The sequence below is a fragment of the Cimex lectularius genome, unplaced genomic scaffold (assembly GCF_000648675.2).
Source record: "Cimex lectularius strain Harlan isolate CLEC.00 unplaced genomic scaffold, Clec_2.1 scaffold317, whole genome shotgun sequence".
In the NCBI taxonomy this organism is placed as follows: domain Eukaryota; kingdom Metazoa; phylum Arthropoda; class Insecta; order Hemiptera; family Cimicidae; genus Cimex; species Cimex lectularius.
In genome coordinates, this window is record NW_019393018.1 from 331,356 (window position 1) to 351,221 (window position 19,866).

General features: G+C 36.1%; 2 protein-coding genes across 4 annotated transcripts in view; both read left to right on the top strand.

Moving 5' to 3' along the window:
• LOC106662005 (twinkle protein, mitochondrial) overlaps positions 1-3,920 on the top strand; it is a 30,012-nt gene extending 26,092 nt beyond the window's left edge. The window contains exon 12 of one of the 2 annotated variants that reach the window (XM_024229815.1): positions 3,855-3,920. The gene's annotated coding sequence lies outside the window, so the exon portion shown is untranslated. Of the gene's footprint in view, positions 1-3,722; positions 3,794-3,854 lie in introns of those variants that run through there. The other variant, XM_024229814.1, reaches the window with a different exon arrangement.
• On the top strand, positions 3,855-15,698 carry LOC106663398. Of its 2 annotated transcripts, none has more exons than XM_024229816.1 (11): positions 3,855-4,092; positions 9,969-10,138; positions 10,193-10,291; positions 11,810-11,917; positions 11,971-12,080; positions 12,147-12,345; positions 14,069-14,191; positions 14,249-14,347; positions 14,403-14,495; positions 15,444-15,572; positions 15,628-15,698. In XM_024229816.1, exons 1-11 carry the CDS (start codon positions 3,870-3,872, stop codon positions 15,679-15,681), a joined length of 1,407 nt encoding a protein of 468 aa, XP_024085584.1. In that variant the 5' UTR covers positions 3,855-3,869; the 3' UTR covers positions 15,682-15,698. The 2 variants fall into 2 exon arrangements, with proteins under 2 accessions (XP_024085584.1, XP_014243733.1); XM_014388247.2 differs by lacking the exon at positions 3,855-4,092 and adding an exon at positions 9,480-9,715.
• Positions 15,699-19,866: the final 4,168 nt, after the last annotated feature.

A 19,866-nucleotide genomic window follows, 5' to 3' on the forward strand; every position in this document is an offset into this window, starting at 1 on the left:
TCACCAATCAATCAGTTTAGCAGTGTATAAGACAATGACTAGTATTCATCAAGCGCTGTAAATAAATGTATATTTTTAACCATCTCAAGAAAATCACAAATTCCAAAGGTCATAATACGCCGTTCTTACAGGAGATCCTATACAGGAGGACCAACTTCTAAATGAATTTTTCTCAATTAATTTACGTCATTTTACATGTTTTCTACATGTAACTGCTACTACATAAGTGACCCTATGCCAGTTGAGCATGATGTTTACTACATGTAACTGCTACTACATAAGTGACTCTATGCCAGTTGAGCATGATGTTTACTACATGTAACTGCTACTACATAAGTGACCCTATGCCAGTTAAGCATGATGTATACTACATGTAACTGGTACTACATAAGTGACCCTATGCCAGTTGAGCTTGATGTTTAATGTACTATTTATGTACTATTCCCATAGTGGGTAATCTTGAATGGAGATATTAAAAATTTGGTCCAAACATCCCCATTTTTTAACCTAATAATATATTTAATTAATTAATTTTTTTAAATTAATGTATCGAACAATTTCTGTTACGATTGTGAGTTGACTTAGCCGTGACATACAAAACCGTTCTACAAAATACGTCATTATTAAGGTGTATGACATGGAAGAAAAAAAGTACGTCATAGGTTTTATCTCTGTCTAATGGACATTGTTGCTTAATGAGATCGCTCGATGACATCGATTACACGACATTTGAAAAATGGCAAAAAAGGAGGGAAAATTCAAAAGGTGGGGTTGAGATGGGAAGTTGGTGTCCGAGTGGATCGAAGTCACGATAGCTCAAGTGGTAGAACAACAGCGTAGGTCGTGGGTTCGAATCCCGCTCGTGACACTGACTTTTTTATCTCAACTAAAATTCTTAATTAATTGAAATTACAGTAAAATATTCAGCTCCTCGTCGAAATTACGCTACCGGTTTCTTGGTGTTGGAACAGCAACTGATCCGTATCGCCTCATATTGCGAGCGACACGAATAAACGTTTTGTGGTTTACCCTGGGGCCATCAGGAAATTTCTGGGAGTACAACTCGACTGCATCACGCACAATATCACCACCATCAATAAAACAGTCGTATCAACTCGCTGTTGATAGGAAAAATGTGTTCTTCGGCTCATTTTGAATGGAAATGTGAATATAACGAACAGGTACTATTGTAAAATTTATTTATGTACAGCAATTAAGATTTGCTCTCATGCGAGTTCGACTAACTCCGGCAGAATGTAAACAATAAAGGCAATTAATGTTTACTTCATTGAATAAGCAAATTATTGGAATTAACAACGAAACAAACGAAATGCGTTTTTTAAACTTTTTGCCGTAACTTTTCATATTCTCAACAATTTAAAATCGGATTACACCGGTGTTTTCAACGTAAAAATTCGTTTAAAATAGTGTGCCAGGATGTGTAGGGCAGTATTTGAACTTTTGAAGTTGAACTGAGCCTGTGTTACCCTTATCATTTTTCTCCAAAAAAAAGGTGAAAAAAATTGATACTAGGCTAACAAATATTAAACATGTAATTTTTTTATAGCTTCATTGGTTCGAGAGAAATTCAAGCATCTAAAAAGAGCACCCTGCATATAAAAATATAAATACGAAATAATTGGATATATATGTCACCCTATAAATATAAACTATATTTTTCTTTCCAAAAGGAAGATTGGGGATGAGTCCAGGAAGCCAGAACCAACATTTATTTTCTTGTCGAGCTTTCGGCAGAACATATCGCCTTCAGGACTGTACAATATCGATGAAGCACTCCGCTGTTGATTAATATTTGCTTAGGTGATTGATCAGCATTCTCAATTTAAATATTTTTCTTTCCAAAAGGTAGATTTGGGAAGAGGCCATTCATCGATATTATATAGTCCTGATGAAGGCGATATGTTCTGCCGAAAGCTCGACAAGAAAATAAACGTTTCTGTCTTCCTGGCCTCATCCCCAATCTACCTTTTGGAAAGAAAAATATTTAAACTGACAAGGCTGATCAATCACCAAAGAAAATATTAATAAACTATATTTATAAAAATATATAACTCTCAATTTTATAATATTTATCTGAGTAGAAATGTGTGGTGATTAGTGACCGTTAATCGATATTTATTTAGAAATCGTGAGATGCGGTCTGGTGTGATGTAGGTTTCAGATTTTCTTTCTCGTGCCAACGTTTCGAACTTTATTGAGATCATCTTCAGCGCCTGGGATTTACAAATTGTTTAAATTTAACAAATACATGTAGGATGTGGAAAAAAGTGAATTTATACAATGCAAAAAAATATATATTTATATTGAATCAAAGTATTTCTACTGAAGATGATCTCAATAAAGATCGAAACGTTGGCATGATAAGGAAAAGTTTTTCTGAAAACTACGTCACACCAGACCGCATCTCACGATTTCCGAAAATCATGTATCTGAGTATTAAACAATATCACTGTCTGGCCGAAGACCGACTGAGACAAGGAAGATTGATCTGTAATTGAAAATTTCAGAAAACAATTGAAAATAAATTTCCTAATTAAAAACAGCCAAAAAGTTTTTCCCCGTTTCTATTATAGAATATTTTGCGATTGATTTAAATAAAAACTTTCTAGGACAAACAGGGGGTAGTCCATTACTAGTTAATAAATAAGTAGTGATCTTTCGAGTGGGAATGACAGGTCTCTCCATCTTCTTTTCCACCCCAGAATATTCTAAACACACGTGTTAAGTATAATTACTCGCTACCAGGCTTGACTTGATGCCAGCATCTTTCTATAAGAACCAGTAGTACTTTTTATATTGTTTTTTCTATTCTTTTCTGTTTTTTTCAGTTGACACTTTTTACTCTCTTTCTCTCTCCTTAACATATTTGAGACGGGGTCGGAGTGGTGGCCAGATGTTGGCTATTTTATAATCAATGGAACGTGTTTACCGTTTAATTTAATTTCAAACATGTGCACTGCTGTTGGCGTGCAAAGGAAGAGTGGTGTGATTGATAGAGGCTAGTCCTCTTAACCCGGCTACCTGACACCAAAATCGCAGATCATCTTAATATCTTCCCAGAGTGGATTCAAAGATTATTTTTCATTTTTCTAGCGCTGTATACAATTGCTATAATTTTCGATTAAAAAAATGTAGCCTGGGTTTATAGACTTTGGATTTCCTCTTATGACTGTTGACTGTTACTCGTATGACTATTGTGCTTTCCTCAATTTGTGAATCGTCAATTTACTAAAAAATAATTCACCTAAAGAGGTCCGGTCTTTCCTGCCATTCAAGTTTAATTTTGGAGTTGTAGCAACAGTCGTCATAACTAATATGAGGTCAGCATGTGACTTCTCCCTCGGCTTTAGCTGTTCATTAATCCTGCCAGGTTGACCTAGGAGCATACCTATTCTAGCTTCTCTTTTTAATACCATCGTCTTAATTTGCAAGATCTACCCGCATGTAATCATTGGTCTAATAACGCTAGTAGGCCAAAGGGGCATTTTTAGGTTTAATCCCTAGTTTTGGTGCAGTTCTTTCTACACCTTCACTAGACAATATTGGCACTTTTTTATCGAAGGCACTGATTCCTTGTGAACCTAGGATAGGCATAGAAAAACCCTAAGATAGTTGTCTTTGAAGTTGTTGAGAATTACGTTAATACTCCAATAACAGCGCCACTCACCGTAGATTTTCATTTTTTTTTTTTTTTGCCCGAGGCTTTTCCTGTTCCCGACATCACAGTACAAACGGTAGCAGAAGATTTCTATCAAGGAAGGATTTCGCTGTTTGGAACTCCTCGTACAGTAACAACTGGCCAAGGACGTCAATTTGAATCCTCATTGTTCCAGTGTTTGCTGAAGTTAATGGGTATCCAGCGACTTAGGACTACTGCATATCATCCACAAGCGAATGGCCTAGTGGAACGTTGGCATAGAAGTCTTAAGTATGCTCTAACAGCCCATATGGATTCAAACCATTGGGTAGACCGACTTCCGACTGTCCTCTTAGGTCTACGGGTCACCCTTAGAACCGACGCACAGGCCAGCATAGCTGAATTTGTTTATGGACAGACACTCCGTATACCAGGTGAGTTTTTTGGAGCATCGTCTATCCTTACTGACATAGATGAATTTTTACACAACCTTCGCGAAGGCTTGGGAAAGTTACGTCCTACAAATAACTCTTATCACAAGAGAACCTTTGTTCCGGCTGCGCTTACTACTGCGACGCACGTTTTCCTCAGAGACGACCGAAGTAAACGTCCTTTAACTCCAGCCTACATGGGTCCGTACAGGGTTGTAAGCCGAACCAACAAGGTGTTTATAATCAAATTGACTGATACAACAAATCTTAACGTAACAATTAATCGTCTTAAGCCAGCGTTCCAGCTTGACGATACTGATCCAACACTGACCCAAGCTACACAACCACCAGCAGAGCGACTAATCACGCCATCGAACAGCAGAGCAACTGGACCAATGGAGCAATACAGGACGCGTTCTGGCAGAGAGGAGTTTAGTGCAGTGTCAGATTTTTGGACGCTGTTATTGGGGGGAGGGGAGTACTGTTGAGAATTACGTTAATACAACAGCGCCACTCACCGTAGATTTTCCCTGACAGCACATGGCAGTATCGATTAGATTGTTAGTATCGAGTTAAGATGAGTTTTGTTTTTGCGATTGAGTGGTAACTGTGTACCGTAATCTTGTGTGAATAAAATAATACAAAGTAATCTGTGTTGTTTTCCGAAGTTACTAAAACCTCCACAAAGTTATATCTTAAATATAAATTGAAAATGTTTTTCAATTAATTAAGGTATTTTAGTTGAGATAAATAAGTCTCTCAATAGAAATGATAAATGATGGAGTGAGTGTGGTGTTCAATACTCTTTAAAAGGATAACTTCGGAAAACAACACAGATTACTTTGTATTGTTTTATTCACACAAGATTACGGTACACAGTTACCACTCAATCGCAAAAACAAAACTCATCTTAACTCGAAGTAGTAGGAACTATCCTTTTAAAGAGTATTAAGTCTCTCAATGTCACGAGCGGGATTCGAACCCACGACCTTCGTGGATACGCCGCTACTCCACCACTTGAGCTATCGTGACTTCGATCCATTCGGACACCACTTCCCATCTCAACCCCACCTTTTGAATTTTTGACACCTTTTGAAAAATAGCAAAAAGGAGGGAAAATTCAAAAGGTGGGGTTGAGATGGGAAGTGGTGTCCGAGTGGATCGAAGTCACGATAGCTCAAGTGGTGGAGTAGCGGCGTATTTAGCCGAAGATCGTGAGTTCAAATCCCGCTCGTGACACTGACGTTTTTATCTCAACTAAAAAAACCTTAATTAATTATGTATATTATTAATAAATATGGCGTGGCCATCACACGTCTTTTTCCGTAAATCTCTTGTTGTTACCAAAAAATAATATTGAAGTAACGCGAAAAAATAATTAATTAAATAACTTAAATAAAATTTCAAATTAGTTAACTAATAAAGCATTATTTTATTTTCATTATTTTTAGTGGTCTAGGAAAAAATGGCCCGAATCTAATTTAATGTAACGCCAGCAGTTAATAAGAAACCAAAACAATTAATTTTTTTTATCTTATTGCAATATGTTCATGATGTTACGTTTTGTATAAAATAAATAATAATATATACCCACGGTTTTCAAATGATTTTATAATTTTTAAAGTTGCAAATTTTTAGCACCTCTGAATTGATTCCGCAAAAGAATCTACCTCTCATTCCTTACTGTCGTGAGGGTATTTTTGTTCGTTTATGTTTTGTACTAAAAATTACATGAATTTTTCGTGATTATACATATCCTTCTGGTGCTTTTCTTATTTCTGCCTCTAATTTTCTGATTCGATCTCTCGATGTGAAAACCTCTATGTTGGGGATTAATTTTGGACCTTTTCCGTTAATGTGCTTCCGCCTCTCTCGACCGCTAAGATGTCTCTTTTTGGAAAAATGGACTTCTGTAAGGAAAAATTGTAGATATGTAGAAGGACTGGAAGGATAAAAGGTAGAACTTTAATGAGTATCCCGCCACTCCCAACTGCCTCGGTGGGATCCGCATAATGAAAGCGACTAGTGTGTTGAGTGAAATATCTATTATATCTGAATGTAAAAATATATACAATGAATATCTAATATAAAGGTTTTGCTAGGTCAAACTTTTATCCGATGAGCCAATCCACGTTCCATTTTGAATCCATCTATGTACCAAAACAAGGTAGGTCGAGGAGAAGCGCCAACGCAGGTAGAGCTATAAAGTCTTCGGCCCACACCTTATTCAACCTTTGTTTTTCGTATATTTGTATATATTCCAATATTCCAGACGAGCTTTTGATCTAGTGTAAGGCCTGGATAATTCATCCCTCTGGAGGAAGCAATATTTTCATTTCGGAGGGCGCGTTTAGATAGTTTCCCTGTTGCTAGTGTGGTTTTGTTTGGGTTGGCACCAAGGCCTATTTCCACCTTTCTTCTAAATCGAGAGCACTGCATTTCGTACGATACTGATTAATCAAATATGCTGTTTATTGTTACTACTAGGTCATCATCATAACCTATGGGAAGTTAACCTAGTACTTAGCTATAAAATCAGGTTGTCAGCGCACCGAGTGGCGATAGTACGTCCCATTTAGGTCATCCTGACAATACATTGTAATACGAGGTGATAAATAAGATTGGGCAGCTATTTTATTTTTTATTTTTGAGAGAAAAAACGATAGATAACGGCGTGTCTCAAATTTGCTAAGGTATGCTTAAACATAGTCAGGAATAGAAAATAATTTATTAACGTTTCTCATTGAGCGGATTCTCGACGTTTCAAACTGGAATCATAAACAGTGATAAATAATGATGATATTGTGTAATGACTTGACTCTTATTTGCAGTGATTTTTGCGATTTGATATCACACTAATCGTAATCGTGTTCGACAAATCGGAGCGTTTAATCGTTCAAACGAACGCTAATTAAGTCGTATTAAAAAGGTTGGAAGTTTTCCAAAACAATTTAAATAGATTTCCAGCGAAGGACGTACGCAGATGACAAAGACGGTCGTAAGGAGTAAAAATAGGCAATCAAAACTATACCTCGGAGTCCTGGAGCCGCAGAGAGCAAAACAACATGCAATATTGCCAAAAGGCCCCTCTTTTTTTGGAATAACCAGCACATATAGGATGCATCCTGCTCTCCACCTAATAATTGATCGGCAAGAAACTTCAAATTGACCTAAGGAAAACCTGCATTCATTAATCCCCAACAAATCAGAGTGAGATAATTTCAAAGCTAAAATCCACAAATTTGGATCGAATTGCTCAAACTGAGTAAATTAACTTTTAGTTCTCAACCTTCCTGTGAAGTCCATAGTAAATGGTAAAAGTAAAGTAATTTCTAACATATTACTGTACTATAATTGCTACAGAAGAAAAGAATAGGAAGGTTTTGCATTCATGCATTTGTCCAACTTTATGTCATGATTGTTAATGTCGTATTTCCTCCTGTATCCAAGAATCGTAAAGTTGTATAAAATTGTTTTTCAACTTCTCCACCTGTTGATCGTCCATCATGAAAATCACCCGAAAAAGGGCGAAATTAGTCGAGTGACTAGGCACCCGTGTTGTAATCAGTAATCAGTTGCTTCTGCGGCGTCCCATTCTGTTTCATTGGAAGTGAGCCATTACGGACTGGTTGGTTAGTTTCTTTCAAGTCGTTCCTTGTATAGACGACCTACTAATGTCCTCCAACATAAATTCGGCTTTTTGAGTTGCAAGTGGGCTATCTAACAAGCACATCACATTGCAGACAGCATTTCCACCTGCTTCTTGTGCACTTTGATGTGCACTAAACCTTTGAGTGGTGTGGCACTTTGGATCCTATCAGCTACCTATTACTTTGTCCTAAGATCCATTCGTACCGATCGTTACTTCCCAATATAACACAAAACTTCAATATTGCAAAATGGCCCAAATGGGAAAACAGCAAAGAGGTTCATAACCCCGAAAGTGCCAGGATGAAAATTCTCAAAGGCTTACTAGACTGTTTCAACATTTGTATGATTACTTAGAGGTCTTGGGTCCATACCGCATGTCACGATCTCTAAGTAATTATTAATTCCCTAGTTTTCGTGGTCCGCATGACCAATTAATATCTTTCAATTAATTAAGGTTTTTAGTTGAGATAAAAAAGTCAGTGTCACGAGCGGGATTCGAACCCACGACCTTCGGCTAGATACGCCGCTACTCCACCACTTGAGCTATCGTGACTTGGATCCATTCGGACACCACTTCCCATCTCAACCCCACCTTTTGAATTTTGGACACCTTATGAAAAATTGCAAAAAGAAGGGAAATTCAAAAGGTGGGGTTGAGATGGGAAGTGGTGACCGAGTGGATCGAAGTCACGATAGTTCAAGTGGTAGAGCAGCGGCGTATCTAGCCGAAGGTCGTGGGTTCGAATCCCGCCCGTGACACTGACTTTTTTATCTCAACTAAAAACCCTAATTAATTGGAAGGTAATCATTAACTAACGGTCCCTAAATACTAAAATATTTATGATTTTGTGTAACTTATAGAATTCATTTTATTTATTTTTTCTTTTACTTCTACTTGTAGATAAACTATTTATGTTTTACGATGCCTATTATTGTACCCATGTCTAAATTTAATTTTATTTCGTAAATATTAGTAGGATAGCTAGCCAGCTTTCTGTTTATATAATGTTTTTTAGCATTGATGATCTAAAACAATAGCAAAACCTGTTATGTTAAATTTGGTAGTAAGTAAGGTTTTTAGTTGAGATAAAAAAGTCAATGCACGAGCGGAATTCGAACCCACGATCTTCGGCTAGATACGCCGCTGCTCTACCAATTGAGCTATCGTGACCTCGATCCACTCGGACACCAACTTCCTATCTCAACCGCACCATTTGAATTTTCCCTCCTTTTTGCCATTTTTCAAATGTCGTGTAATTGGATTGGATTCTCGGTGACAAATGAAATGGCCACGGAGAGGTTTAGTGAAGTATACTTCATTTTAATTCATTAAATTCACTAATTTCGTGGTCCGCTTGACCAATCAATACATGACAATTAATTAAGGTTTTTAGTTGAGATAAAAAAGTCAATGGCACGAGCGAGATGAAAAATGGCAAAAAGGAGGGAAAACTGAAAAGGTGGGGTTGAGATAGGAAGTTGGTGTCCGAGTGGATCGAGGTCACGATAGCTCAAGTGGTAGAGCAGCGGCGTATCTAGCCGAAGATCGTGGGTTCGAATCCCCCTCGTGCCATTGACTTTTTTATCTCAACTAAAAACCTTAATTAATTGTAATATATTAATTGGTCAAGCGAACCACGAAATTAGTCAATTTGGTAGTAAGGTTGAATAAAAATCTTGAAGTGGTTACTTGTATCGTTTAGTAAAACAACCATGTTTTTAATCAAAAATTAATTAAACAGGTCAGATAGTAGTTTCTATGGAAACCAACATGACTAAATTTTCAGTGGTTGTGTTGTAATTTAGATAATAAAGGATTAGTGTGAAGTATCCGCCGAATAACGTTTTTAGACGGGGTAGAGTAGCTGAGCTTTTTTAACAATGGACGACCCGGTTCAAAATAGCCTCGAGGAAAAATTCAAAGCCGCTCTTTCGTCTGTGAGGCCGGTCCATCTCAGCCTTTTGACTTACGAAGGTAAAAAGATTTTATTAAAAATAAGTCCAGGCAAGTTCAGACATGCCCGATATATTTGCCGTGCACCTGTTGCGCCCGTTCATTCGAGACTGAACACGTGTTACTTGGCGCATTACCGTGTCGTTGAACCCGTTCATTGAAGTCTTAAACACATGCTGATTTGTTTATTTTTTATTTTTTTATTTTTTCCATCGGGCATTTCCTGAGGGGATCAACAACAGAGATCGACTCGATTGGTTTTTACCTGTTTCAGAAGAACAGCTTAGCCGTTTGTGGATTCTGAAGCTGAAGTCGTCCGAGGATGGTCACCTGCGGGTTCAGTTGATGCGAGAACTCGCGAGGCAGATCAGGGGTAAAAAGCTGTCGTCACCTTTCAACAAATATCCTCCGGAAGGGAAATCCCTCAAGCATGTAACGTACAAGGTAACACCTAACCCAAGACTTTTCGGCTTGTTTTGGCTCAACGATTTTTTTCAGGATTTCGGCGACACCTTGGACTTGTATGAGGAAGACTCTTCGGCTTTATCGACGGAATTGCTTGATGTTCAATCGAACCTCGCTGAAAACACAACAGAGGTAATTAATGAGTTGAGCTTGAGGTTAAGAATATGTTTCTCCGATGGTGACCAAAACACCCGACAACCTAGTTTTGTCGCGTTTCGCATTAGTTAATAAAACAGCTAGTCAATTCCCAAGAAAAGCTTTAGAAAAAGTTATTCCTAGGTAAATGTAATTTTTTGTGACCATGCCTTGACATACCAGAAAGTGTTCTGTTTTGTCACTTTTGGGCCACGTAGTACATGTACTTAGGAACAGGTCGAAGAGGAGTGGACGTGCAGAGTCTCCCTGTTAGTAAAACTCTCCCCAATAGTTGTTCGCCCTGACCAAGAAATCGATTCTTCCCTTGAGAAAGTACTTGCTTCAATTAGAAAATGAGTTTTCGTGAGGCTAAAGGGGTGACCCAGGTAGTACTGGATATTACTGTTGTTACTCGATATTCCTCGACATCCACGTCCACTTACACAAAACATTCACGCTATTAAATACATTCATAATGGGCAAGTCGCAGAATCTCGGCAGTATTACTACAACCTTGATAGCGGCGACCTGTCACATCACCCAACTTATAATTACCTAAACTAATTTGGCGGGCCTGTGAGCTACTCGATATTTAGTCACAGCCACACCCAGACATACCTCATCATCCACGCTTATAAATACATTCACACTGCAAATTGGAGATATACCGCGTCTGGTTATATGTATCCATACGCATTTATCCATTTTAAGTACCTAATAAGATTATCTTTGAAGTCACTGTTATGCTTAAGAACTATTTCCAGATTAGACGGTAGGTCACATCGTTCTCGGTACTCTCTTAACTTATTCCTCTAATGTGTCTCATCGTTACCGGGTTTCCACAGAGTGGGCAGCGTTTTTGACTTTTACCCACTAAGAGGTGACCGTGCGTGAGACGGGTGTGACCTATTCGCAACCTTGTTAGTATTATTTTGTTTTTCCGTTTCTCCTCGGGCCATGGCTTCAACATACTTTTATGTATTTTTAGCTTTTCATTACATTCACTAGTTTTCGTGGTCCGCTTGACCAATTAATATATTATGTATGTAATCTCATTTGGATAATTCATTGGGATCTAATCTCAACTAAAAACCTTAATTAATTAAAATATATTAATTGGTCAAGCGGACCACGAAAACTAATGAATTTAATAAGTTAAAATAAAGTATATCTTCACTAAAGCACTCGGTAGCCATTTCATTTGTCGCCGAGAATCATATAGATTACACGACATTTGAAAAATGGCAAAAAGGAAGGACAATTCGAGAGGTGAGGTAGAGATGGGAAGTTAGTATCCGATTGGATCGAAGTCACGACAGCTCAAGTGGTAGAGTCGCGGCGTATCTAAACGAAAATCGTGGGTTCGAATCCCACTCGTGACACTAACTTTTTTTATCTCAATAAAAATCTTAATTAACTGAAAGATATTAATTGGTCAAGCGGACCACGAAAACTTGTGAATCTAATAATAATATGTTTTTAAATTCATTTTTTTACTTAAAATAAAACTTACAGGATGAAGAATTTGACTATAACCGTGATCGAAACCCGAAGCACAAGTCGATTTTTACTTCTTTTCAAAATAAAGAACCCATCAATGCCAAAACGGTGTCATTTCTTAAAGTGAGTGTTAGAATTATTTCAAGTAAGAACTGCTTTATAAAAGAATTTTCCAGTCTCAAAACGACGCGCTTCTGCACGAGGTATGCATCTACCAGAAGGCGAGCAAGCGGAACGAAAAGAAAATGGAATGCGTATCGCGCGAAGTTGAAGACCTCAAGCTGAAGTGAATTCCTAAACGATTTGTTTTACATTTTTTAAAACAAAACTTCATACTTTTTCTTTTCTGCAGATTGCTCGATTTGCAAAGGATCAACAAAACGATCGAGGAGAGCCATTCGGAAGTGATCAACGACTACAAAGCAGCGCTGATCGAGACGACTGACGAACTCACATCTCGACTCGAGATTCTGACGAGGAAAAACGACGAAATCGGAAAAGCCCTTATCAACCTGAAAAAGAAATACAGAGAACCTTCGCCGCTAGGAAAGGTAATTTTGACTCGATTCGTAATTTTAATTTATCTGCCAAGAAGCCATTTCGTTAGTTAGGTAGCCGAGTGGTTAGCGTGAGAGACTCTCGGCTCGTAGACCCCGCGGACGTGGGTTCAATTCCCGCCGAAGCCTCTGGCCTTTTTGTTTTTTTAAGATCATACGTTCACAGGATCATTTCTACAGTAGATCTTCATAAAATCCGGCAACAACAGTCCAGTACCTTATCTGCCAAGAAGTGAAAAATGGCAGTTTTGTATTTCCCTTTCGTTACATCAGTATATATATTGATATTTCTTTAATACTGTCCAATTTATCTCAATATCAACCTTTTTTAGCTTACAGGAAGTATACTTCTGTTTTTGTACACCCACCAACCTTTCAGCAAACCCAGTCTAGAGGCTTCAGAAACCTATAGGAACATCTCCGCTTGAAAGAATATTGCAATAAATGGAGGATCAAGATCGACGAACCAAATAACCCTAATTTATTATCGCATGACCTCTCTTCCAATTTCCTACATCACCGTTCCTCTCCCAACAACCAAGTTGTCCATTGGTACGATTTGAGTTCCAACTACGGAATGGAACTGCGGGGTTCAACCATGCGTTCCAACTTCTAGATAATACAGTTGTAATGGCCACTTGTAGTTACTATTACTACCACTTATGGAAGTTCTCGCCCTCCAGCAGCCAATCAGAGTAAAGCTCTTCCCAATATAAGCAGGGCCACTGCCTTGCTGGAATCAGACTCGTCAACCAGACGAGATCTCACCAATCACTAATTAACCGACATTGGTAACAACGACAGCAGACTCGTCAACCCGACGAGCTATCACTATTGGAACACCGTCGACGACAGCAAGGGTACTCGCGGCTTTAGCCTGATTCTCGCCTTCTATACACAGATGACTTGGCTATAATGCCAAACGCTGCTCTCGGCTAATTGCTGCACTCCAGTACCTTCGGCCTCTGTGGAGTCAACCGACCTCAGCCATAATACGCCATAATAGCTCACCACAATTGAATAAAAAATATAACTTACTATATGAGGTAAACTACCCAAAAGAGAGGCAATCAGACCAAAAGTCACTGCAAAGTCACCTACACATTGTTACTACAATCAATCTGTAAGGACTGAACTGTATCAAACTGTATACCCTTCAAAGAATCCAGTCACTTCAGATTAAAAGCTTTCGAAGCCGATACAGATGGCCTGGACCTTCATCCTAAGCTCCTAGGCCAACACATTTCTTTCTGAATCCTTCTTGACAATCTTCTAAAGCTTAAAAATTTCCTCCCTGGTTTGGAAAGTGAATAGTATTGAGATAAAAGTGTAATTAATGAATTTCTTATCCACTCTTATAGCCCAGTAGGTTATAAGTTGATACAATAACAAACTGAACGACATGCAATAACCTTGATAGACATGCACAACAAAGGCAGAAGCCTATGCTTTAAAGAGTTTAGATTAAATACTCTTGTTAAATAAACTTCAGAATCTGTTGTCCGACCGTCAGGTACAACTTGGTAAACCTTTTTAACCAACTTAGCTTATAACCAAGTTAGCCAATTAGTCAGCATGCTTCAATGATTGATTCACGCCAAGCCAGAGAGAGGATAGGCGATCAAGGTGGAAGTAGTCTCGCAATATTCGTTTTTTTTATCACAACTTTTCGTCCAAACTAAAAATGTTTAGCATGCATTATTTGATGCTTTTGCAGAAAGCGTACATGGAACTGGTCGCGGTGACGAGGAAGTTAAGCGCCGAACTTAAGATGGAAAGGGCTAAGCGCAAAGCGGAAGTCAACGATCTGCAGGCCATCCTGGCCGATAAGGACCATCAGGTATTTCATCAAAGAAAAAGCCAATTTGCTCCTTTAAAAATTAACTTTCGCTTTAAGATTGAGAGGTTAAAGAGACGTTTGGCCAGTTTGGACGAGGGGCAAGGGCAGAAACGCGACCAATCTCCTACCAGCCACTGCCGCATGCTGATGGAAAGAGTACGCAGTCAAATTGTTTCAAACCTTTCTTAAAAATAAATTATTTATTTTCTAGGTATGCGAATTGCAGACGCACATAGACAAGATGTCGAAGGCGAGCGTGATCGTCCAGCAAAAAATGAAACAAGACGAAAGAAAACGCACAGAAGTATGATTTTTATTTATATATATTTCAATTAATTAAGGTTTTTAGTTGAGATAAAAAAGTCAGTGTCACGAGCGGGATTCGAACCCGCGACCTTCGGCTAGATACGCTGCCGCTCTACCACTTGAGTTATCGTGACTTCGATCCACTCGGACACTAACTTCCCATCTCAACCCCACCTTTTGAATTTTCCCTCCTTTTTGCCATTTTTCAAATGGCATATTTGAGCCAATGTAGCCAATGAGGTCAGTTATCGCCAATTTAAAATTAACGTTTGATTTAATTTATAATTTTAAAAAATTATTTTTCCGTTACAAACAGTTCAACAAAATTACTTATATTAACACTTCTTTTAAATATTTTTTAAATACATAATGAAAGTAATACAAAATAAACAAAAGACTTTGGTACAAAATTGAATATAAGAAAAAAAACAATTTAAAAAAATTAATATTAACTTCATTCTTCAAGTAGGGGGACGGACAATTCCAATATTCAATTTAATTTTTTGAGGCTTTTTTTTCTTACATTTCATTTTATACCAAACAGACATTTTTTGTTGCTTATTTTGTATTATTTTCATTATTTTTTAATAGAAGTTTTAACATCTTTGATATTTTTTTAAACTATTTGTAAACGAAAAATTAAATATTTAGCAATTGAATGTTAATTTTATATTCACTATTTTTCGTGGTCCACTTGAAAAATGGCAAAAAGGAGGGAAAATTCAAAAGGTGGGGTTGAGATGGGAAGTTAGTGCCCGAGTGGATCGAGTGGTTGAGCAGCGGCGTATCCAGCCGAAGATCGTGGGTTCGAATCCCGCTCGTGACACTGACTTTTTTATATCAACTAAAAATCTTAATTAATGGAAATATATATTAATTGGTCAAGCGGACCACTAAAACTAGTGAATTTATTTATGATATTTTTTTTATTAATATTTGACATTAGGGAACTTCAACGAGAGCAAGAAGCCCCAAATTGGAGAGGACGACCGAGCCTCCTGCGAAGGACACAGATAAGAAATATAAGCAAATAATCCACGACATTCACGATGTACAAGTTGAAGACCAAAAACGGGTGTGTTCAAAACTATATTTGAAATCTTCAAATTTGACTTTTTTTTCATTTTTAGAAAACCCGAGGAGCGGAAGAGAAAATCTGCCCCTGCCGCAACATGCGCAAATAAATCCGTTTTTATCATCCTACCGACCATTTATTTCAAATCTAATTATACAAAAAGAAATCGTCCTATAATGTAAATATAACAATGTGAGATATAAGAAAGTGAATAAGGTTTTACACATGGCGACGAAGCCGGCACGCGTCTCCCGCTGCGAACCCACACCCAGAGTTGAAGAAGTAGTCGACAAAAAGATAACAAACACGTGCCAACCGTCCAGAAAACAACAATCTAAATATAATAGAGATTTAAAACGATAGGTTGAACCCTCCTTTCTAGGTAATAATAACTCGGCTCGTCTTTTAAATGTCCTTAAAGGGGCTGGTAATTCACAATAAATGACACCACTCAAAAATTTAACGAAGAAATCTTCAAAGGGTAATGTGAAAGGAAGTTGTGTTTAATAGATGTAATTCACTTTACCCTTCCTCACTAAATACGTAGATGATATATTGACAGCAGTTCCCACAGATCAAATTCAAACAACATTAGATACATTTAATAGCTTTCACCCACGCCAACGATTCACACATGAAATCGAAAATAACAAAACAATACCATTTTTAGATAAACTCGTGATAAAACAACCAGATGGCACATTAATCACAGATTGGTATCAAAAACCCTACCTCAACTTTACATCTCACCATCTTCTTCATACAATAATAAACACGGCCAATGGGCTAATTCATAGAATGATTACGCTAAGCCATGAATCATTTCACCACAAGAACATAAAGATATACAAACAGATCCTCCTTAACAATCACTACCCTTAACACATAACAGAATAATCAACAACTAACACCATCCACTATTACTAATAAATACTACATCAAATCTATCAAATACAGACAAACCAACATTCATATCTATCACATAAATTAAACACATTTTTCTCTTCCGATAACTTTACAATAGTTTTAAAAACTATAAAACAATTCACACACTTTTTTCCAAAATTAAAGATCCCACACCAAAATCAAATAAATCTGAAGTAATCTACAAAATCAATTGTTTAAATTGTCCAGCAACTTTCTGGATATACAAACATCCCATTTTCTGGATAAGAAAGTAAAGCAACATATCTATGATTTCAAAAATCCCAAGCAAAATCCAACAGCATTCCATCATTTTGAACTCAAACACAATTTCGACTTCAAAAATCCAAAAATATTACACACAGAACAAAACAAACATAAACGTAATTTCTTAGAAATGGTTTATATCAACAGAGACAAACACAGCATCAATTACAGAACAGACATATGTCATCACATTCCACACATCAAAAATTTCTACATAGTGTGTGATGATTAGTGACCGTTAATCGATAATTATTCAGAAATCGTGAGATGCGGAGATGGAGATTGCAGAAAAACATTTTCTTTATCTTGCCAACGTTTCGATCTTTATTGAGATCGTCTTCAGGGCTCAAAGTGTTTGTCTTCTGTGTAATTGTGCCATTCTTACGTGTCGTGTCGAGAGTGCCATACGAACCTCCATCACCGCATCTCACGATTTCTGAATAATTTTCTACATAGTGTAATTTTTCAACAATTTAGCTTTCCTTTTCCTAATTATCCCAGTCTATATAATCCTGAAAGGATAATCTGGCCGAACCATTACCAACGTTTTTCATATCGTCTGCTCCTTTCACCTCAAAGAAGCCGACTCCTCATATAAAAATGTCTTTCTATACCGACTTCCTTCCCCACCCCTTCAAAATCCAACTTATATAAACATAAAACAGGAATCTCACAGGCACTCTCAGAATGGCACAATTACGCAGAAAACAAACACTTTGAGTGAATATAAAATACTAAAAAAAAATAACTATGAAATACTACTAAATATACTTTGATTGAATATAAAAAATATTTTTTTGCATTGCATAAATTCACTTTTTTCCACACCCTACATGTATTGTTAAATTTAAACAATGTTTGTAAATCCCTGGCCCTGAAGATGATTTCAATAAAGATCGAAACGTTGGCACGATAAAGAAAATGTTTTTCTGAAACCTACATCACACCAGACCGCATCTCACGATTTCTGAATCATCGACAAACGGTCACTATCACCACATGTTCTTTCTATTCTAAAAAAATATACCTGAAATCTAAAAATTTATCCATTTGTTCTTGAGATATTGCAGTATTCATTCAGAATTCCATAATTGCAATTAATCGTATAACTGATTATTCGGAAATCGTGAGATGCGGTCTGGTGTGACGTAGGTTTCAGAAAAACATTTTCTTTATCGTGCCAACGTTTCGATCTTTATTGAGATCATCTTCATGGCCTGGGATTTACAAACATTGCTTACGTTTAACAAATACATATAGGATGTGGAAAAAAGTTATTTTATACAATGCAACAATTTTTTAAAATATATATTCAATCAAAGTGTTTCTACTCACTCTAGGTGTTTGTTTTCGGCTTAATTGTATCATTCTTGTGTGTCGTGACGTTAAACGTTAAAAAAAGAGAAAATTTAAAATTTAATTGAATAAAACGTGAAAATTTCATTTGTGTTAATTTTTTAAAACGCTGGCTTTAAGCAACAACAATTAGTTACACGATAAACTGAAATTTCGATTTCTGCAAATTTCAAAATATCTCAAGAACGAATCTATGAATGTTTGAATTTCTTTTATCTTTTTTCAGAAAGGAGGATTACAAAATGTATGAAAAAAATTCATTGTCAGCAAATTATCGGTTCCTTCAGGAGACACCGAAAGTTTCCTTCAGAACTCGACAATTTCAATTTATCGTGTAAAAAAACTGGTTAAAAACGGAAAAAATTGAAAATTTAATTGAATAAACATGGAAATTTTATTTGTTGATTCTTTTAAAAGCTGAAAACTTAAATTTCAACAAAACAAATTGATGAATTTTTAAGTTTCTGATGATTTTTTTTAACCAAAGGATCAAAAAGTAAGAAAAAAAATTATCGATTCGTTCTCGAGTTATTGAAGTTTTCCTTCGGAGCTCAATAATTTAAAATTTTTTATAACTAGTTAAAAAAGGAGAAAATTGAAAATTTAATTGAATGAATAAAATAAGGAAGTTTTATTTGTGTTGATTTTTTTAAAAGCTGAAAACTTAAAAGCTGATGAAAACTTAAATTTCTCCAAAACAAATTGATGATTTTTTTTTTTTTTAAACGAAAGGATCAAAAAGTATGAAAAAAATTATCGATTTGTTCTGGAGTTATTGAAGTTTTCCTTCGGAGCTCAATAATTTAAATTTTTTTATAACTAGTTAAAAAAGGGGAAAATTTAAATGAATAAAAGAAGGAAATTTTATGTGTTGATTTTTTTAAAAACTGATAAAAGCTTAAATTTCTCCAAAACAAATTGATGAATTTTTAAGTTTCTGATGAATTTTTTTTAAACGAAAGGATCAAAAAGTAAGAAAAAATTTATCAATTTGTTCTGGTGTTATTGAAGTTTTCCTTCGGAGCTCAATAATTTAAATTTTTCTTATAACTTAGTTTTAAAAAAAGGTGAAAATTGTAAATTTATTGAAGAAAATAAAAAGATTTAATTTCCGTGGAATTTTTTAAAGATGTCTGTAAACACTGAACAAGATCAATAAGGTAAACGATAAATTAAAATCATGAAGTTCAGAAGGAAAACTACAATATCTTAAATGATTAAGTTTTTAGATTTTGATATAATTTTTTTTTTAAATGAAAAGGACTTTCAAAATATGTGAATAAAAACAGAGCTTTACATTTCAAAAATAGTAAAAAAAATAGCTAATAACACCAGCAGAATGTGAAAAATTACTTTTGGAGCCATACTTAGTTTTACAATAGCATAAAAGTCCAAGTCTCTTATAAAAACCAACACGGTATAATATATAAAATATATTGTCACAAAAAAAAATCTAGAATGCATTATTGATTTTTTTTCTTCTACAATTTTTTCGGTATTTTATCGTTTTCAGTTGTTGATGAGTAAAAACCAGCGAAATTGTACGGACAGCAATGATAAAATAAGGTTACAAATAATGACATTATTATTGTTATTATTTTTAAATGACACGAAAAATAAAACCGTTCTGAATGAAAGACACTTTTCAATAAAACTCAACCTTGAGTCGTCTAAACCGTCCGATACAAAAAAAAAATTATATTTAACAATAAATTTATTTAGAAATCGTGAGATGCGGTCTGGTGTG

Excerpts from the sequence above, each read along its gene's own strand:
- LOC106663398 (XM_024229816.1), top strand. The coding sequence starts at position 3,870 with ATGGGTATCCAGCGACTTAGGACTACTGCATATCATCCACAAGCGAAT. Across the intron at positions 10,292-11,809 it reads TCGCTGAAAACACAACAGAG|GATGAAGAATTTGACTATAA; the intron begins GTAATTAATGAG and ends TAAAACTTACAG. Across the intron at positions 14,348-14,402 it reads GCCGCATGCTGATGGAAAGA|GTATGCGAATTGCAGACGCA; the intron begins GTACGCAGTCAA and ends TTTATTTTCTAG.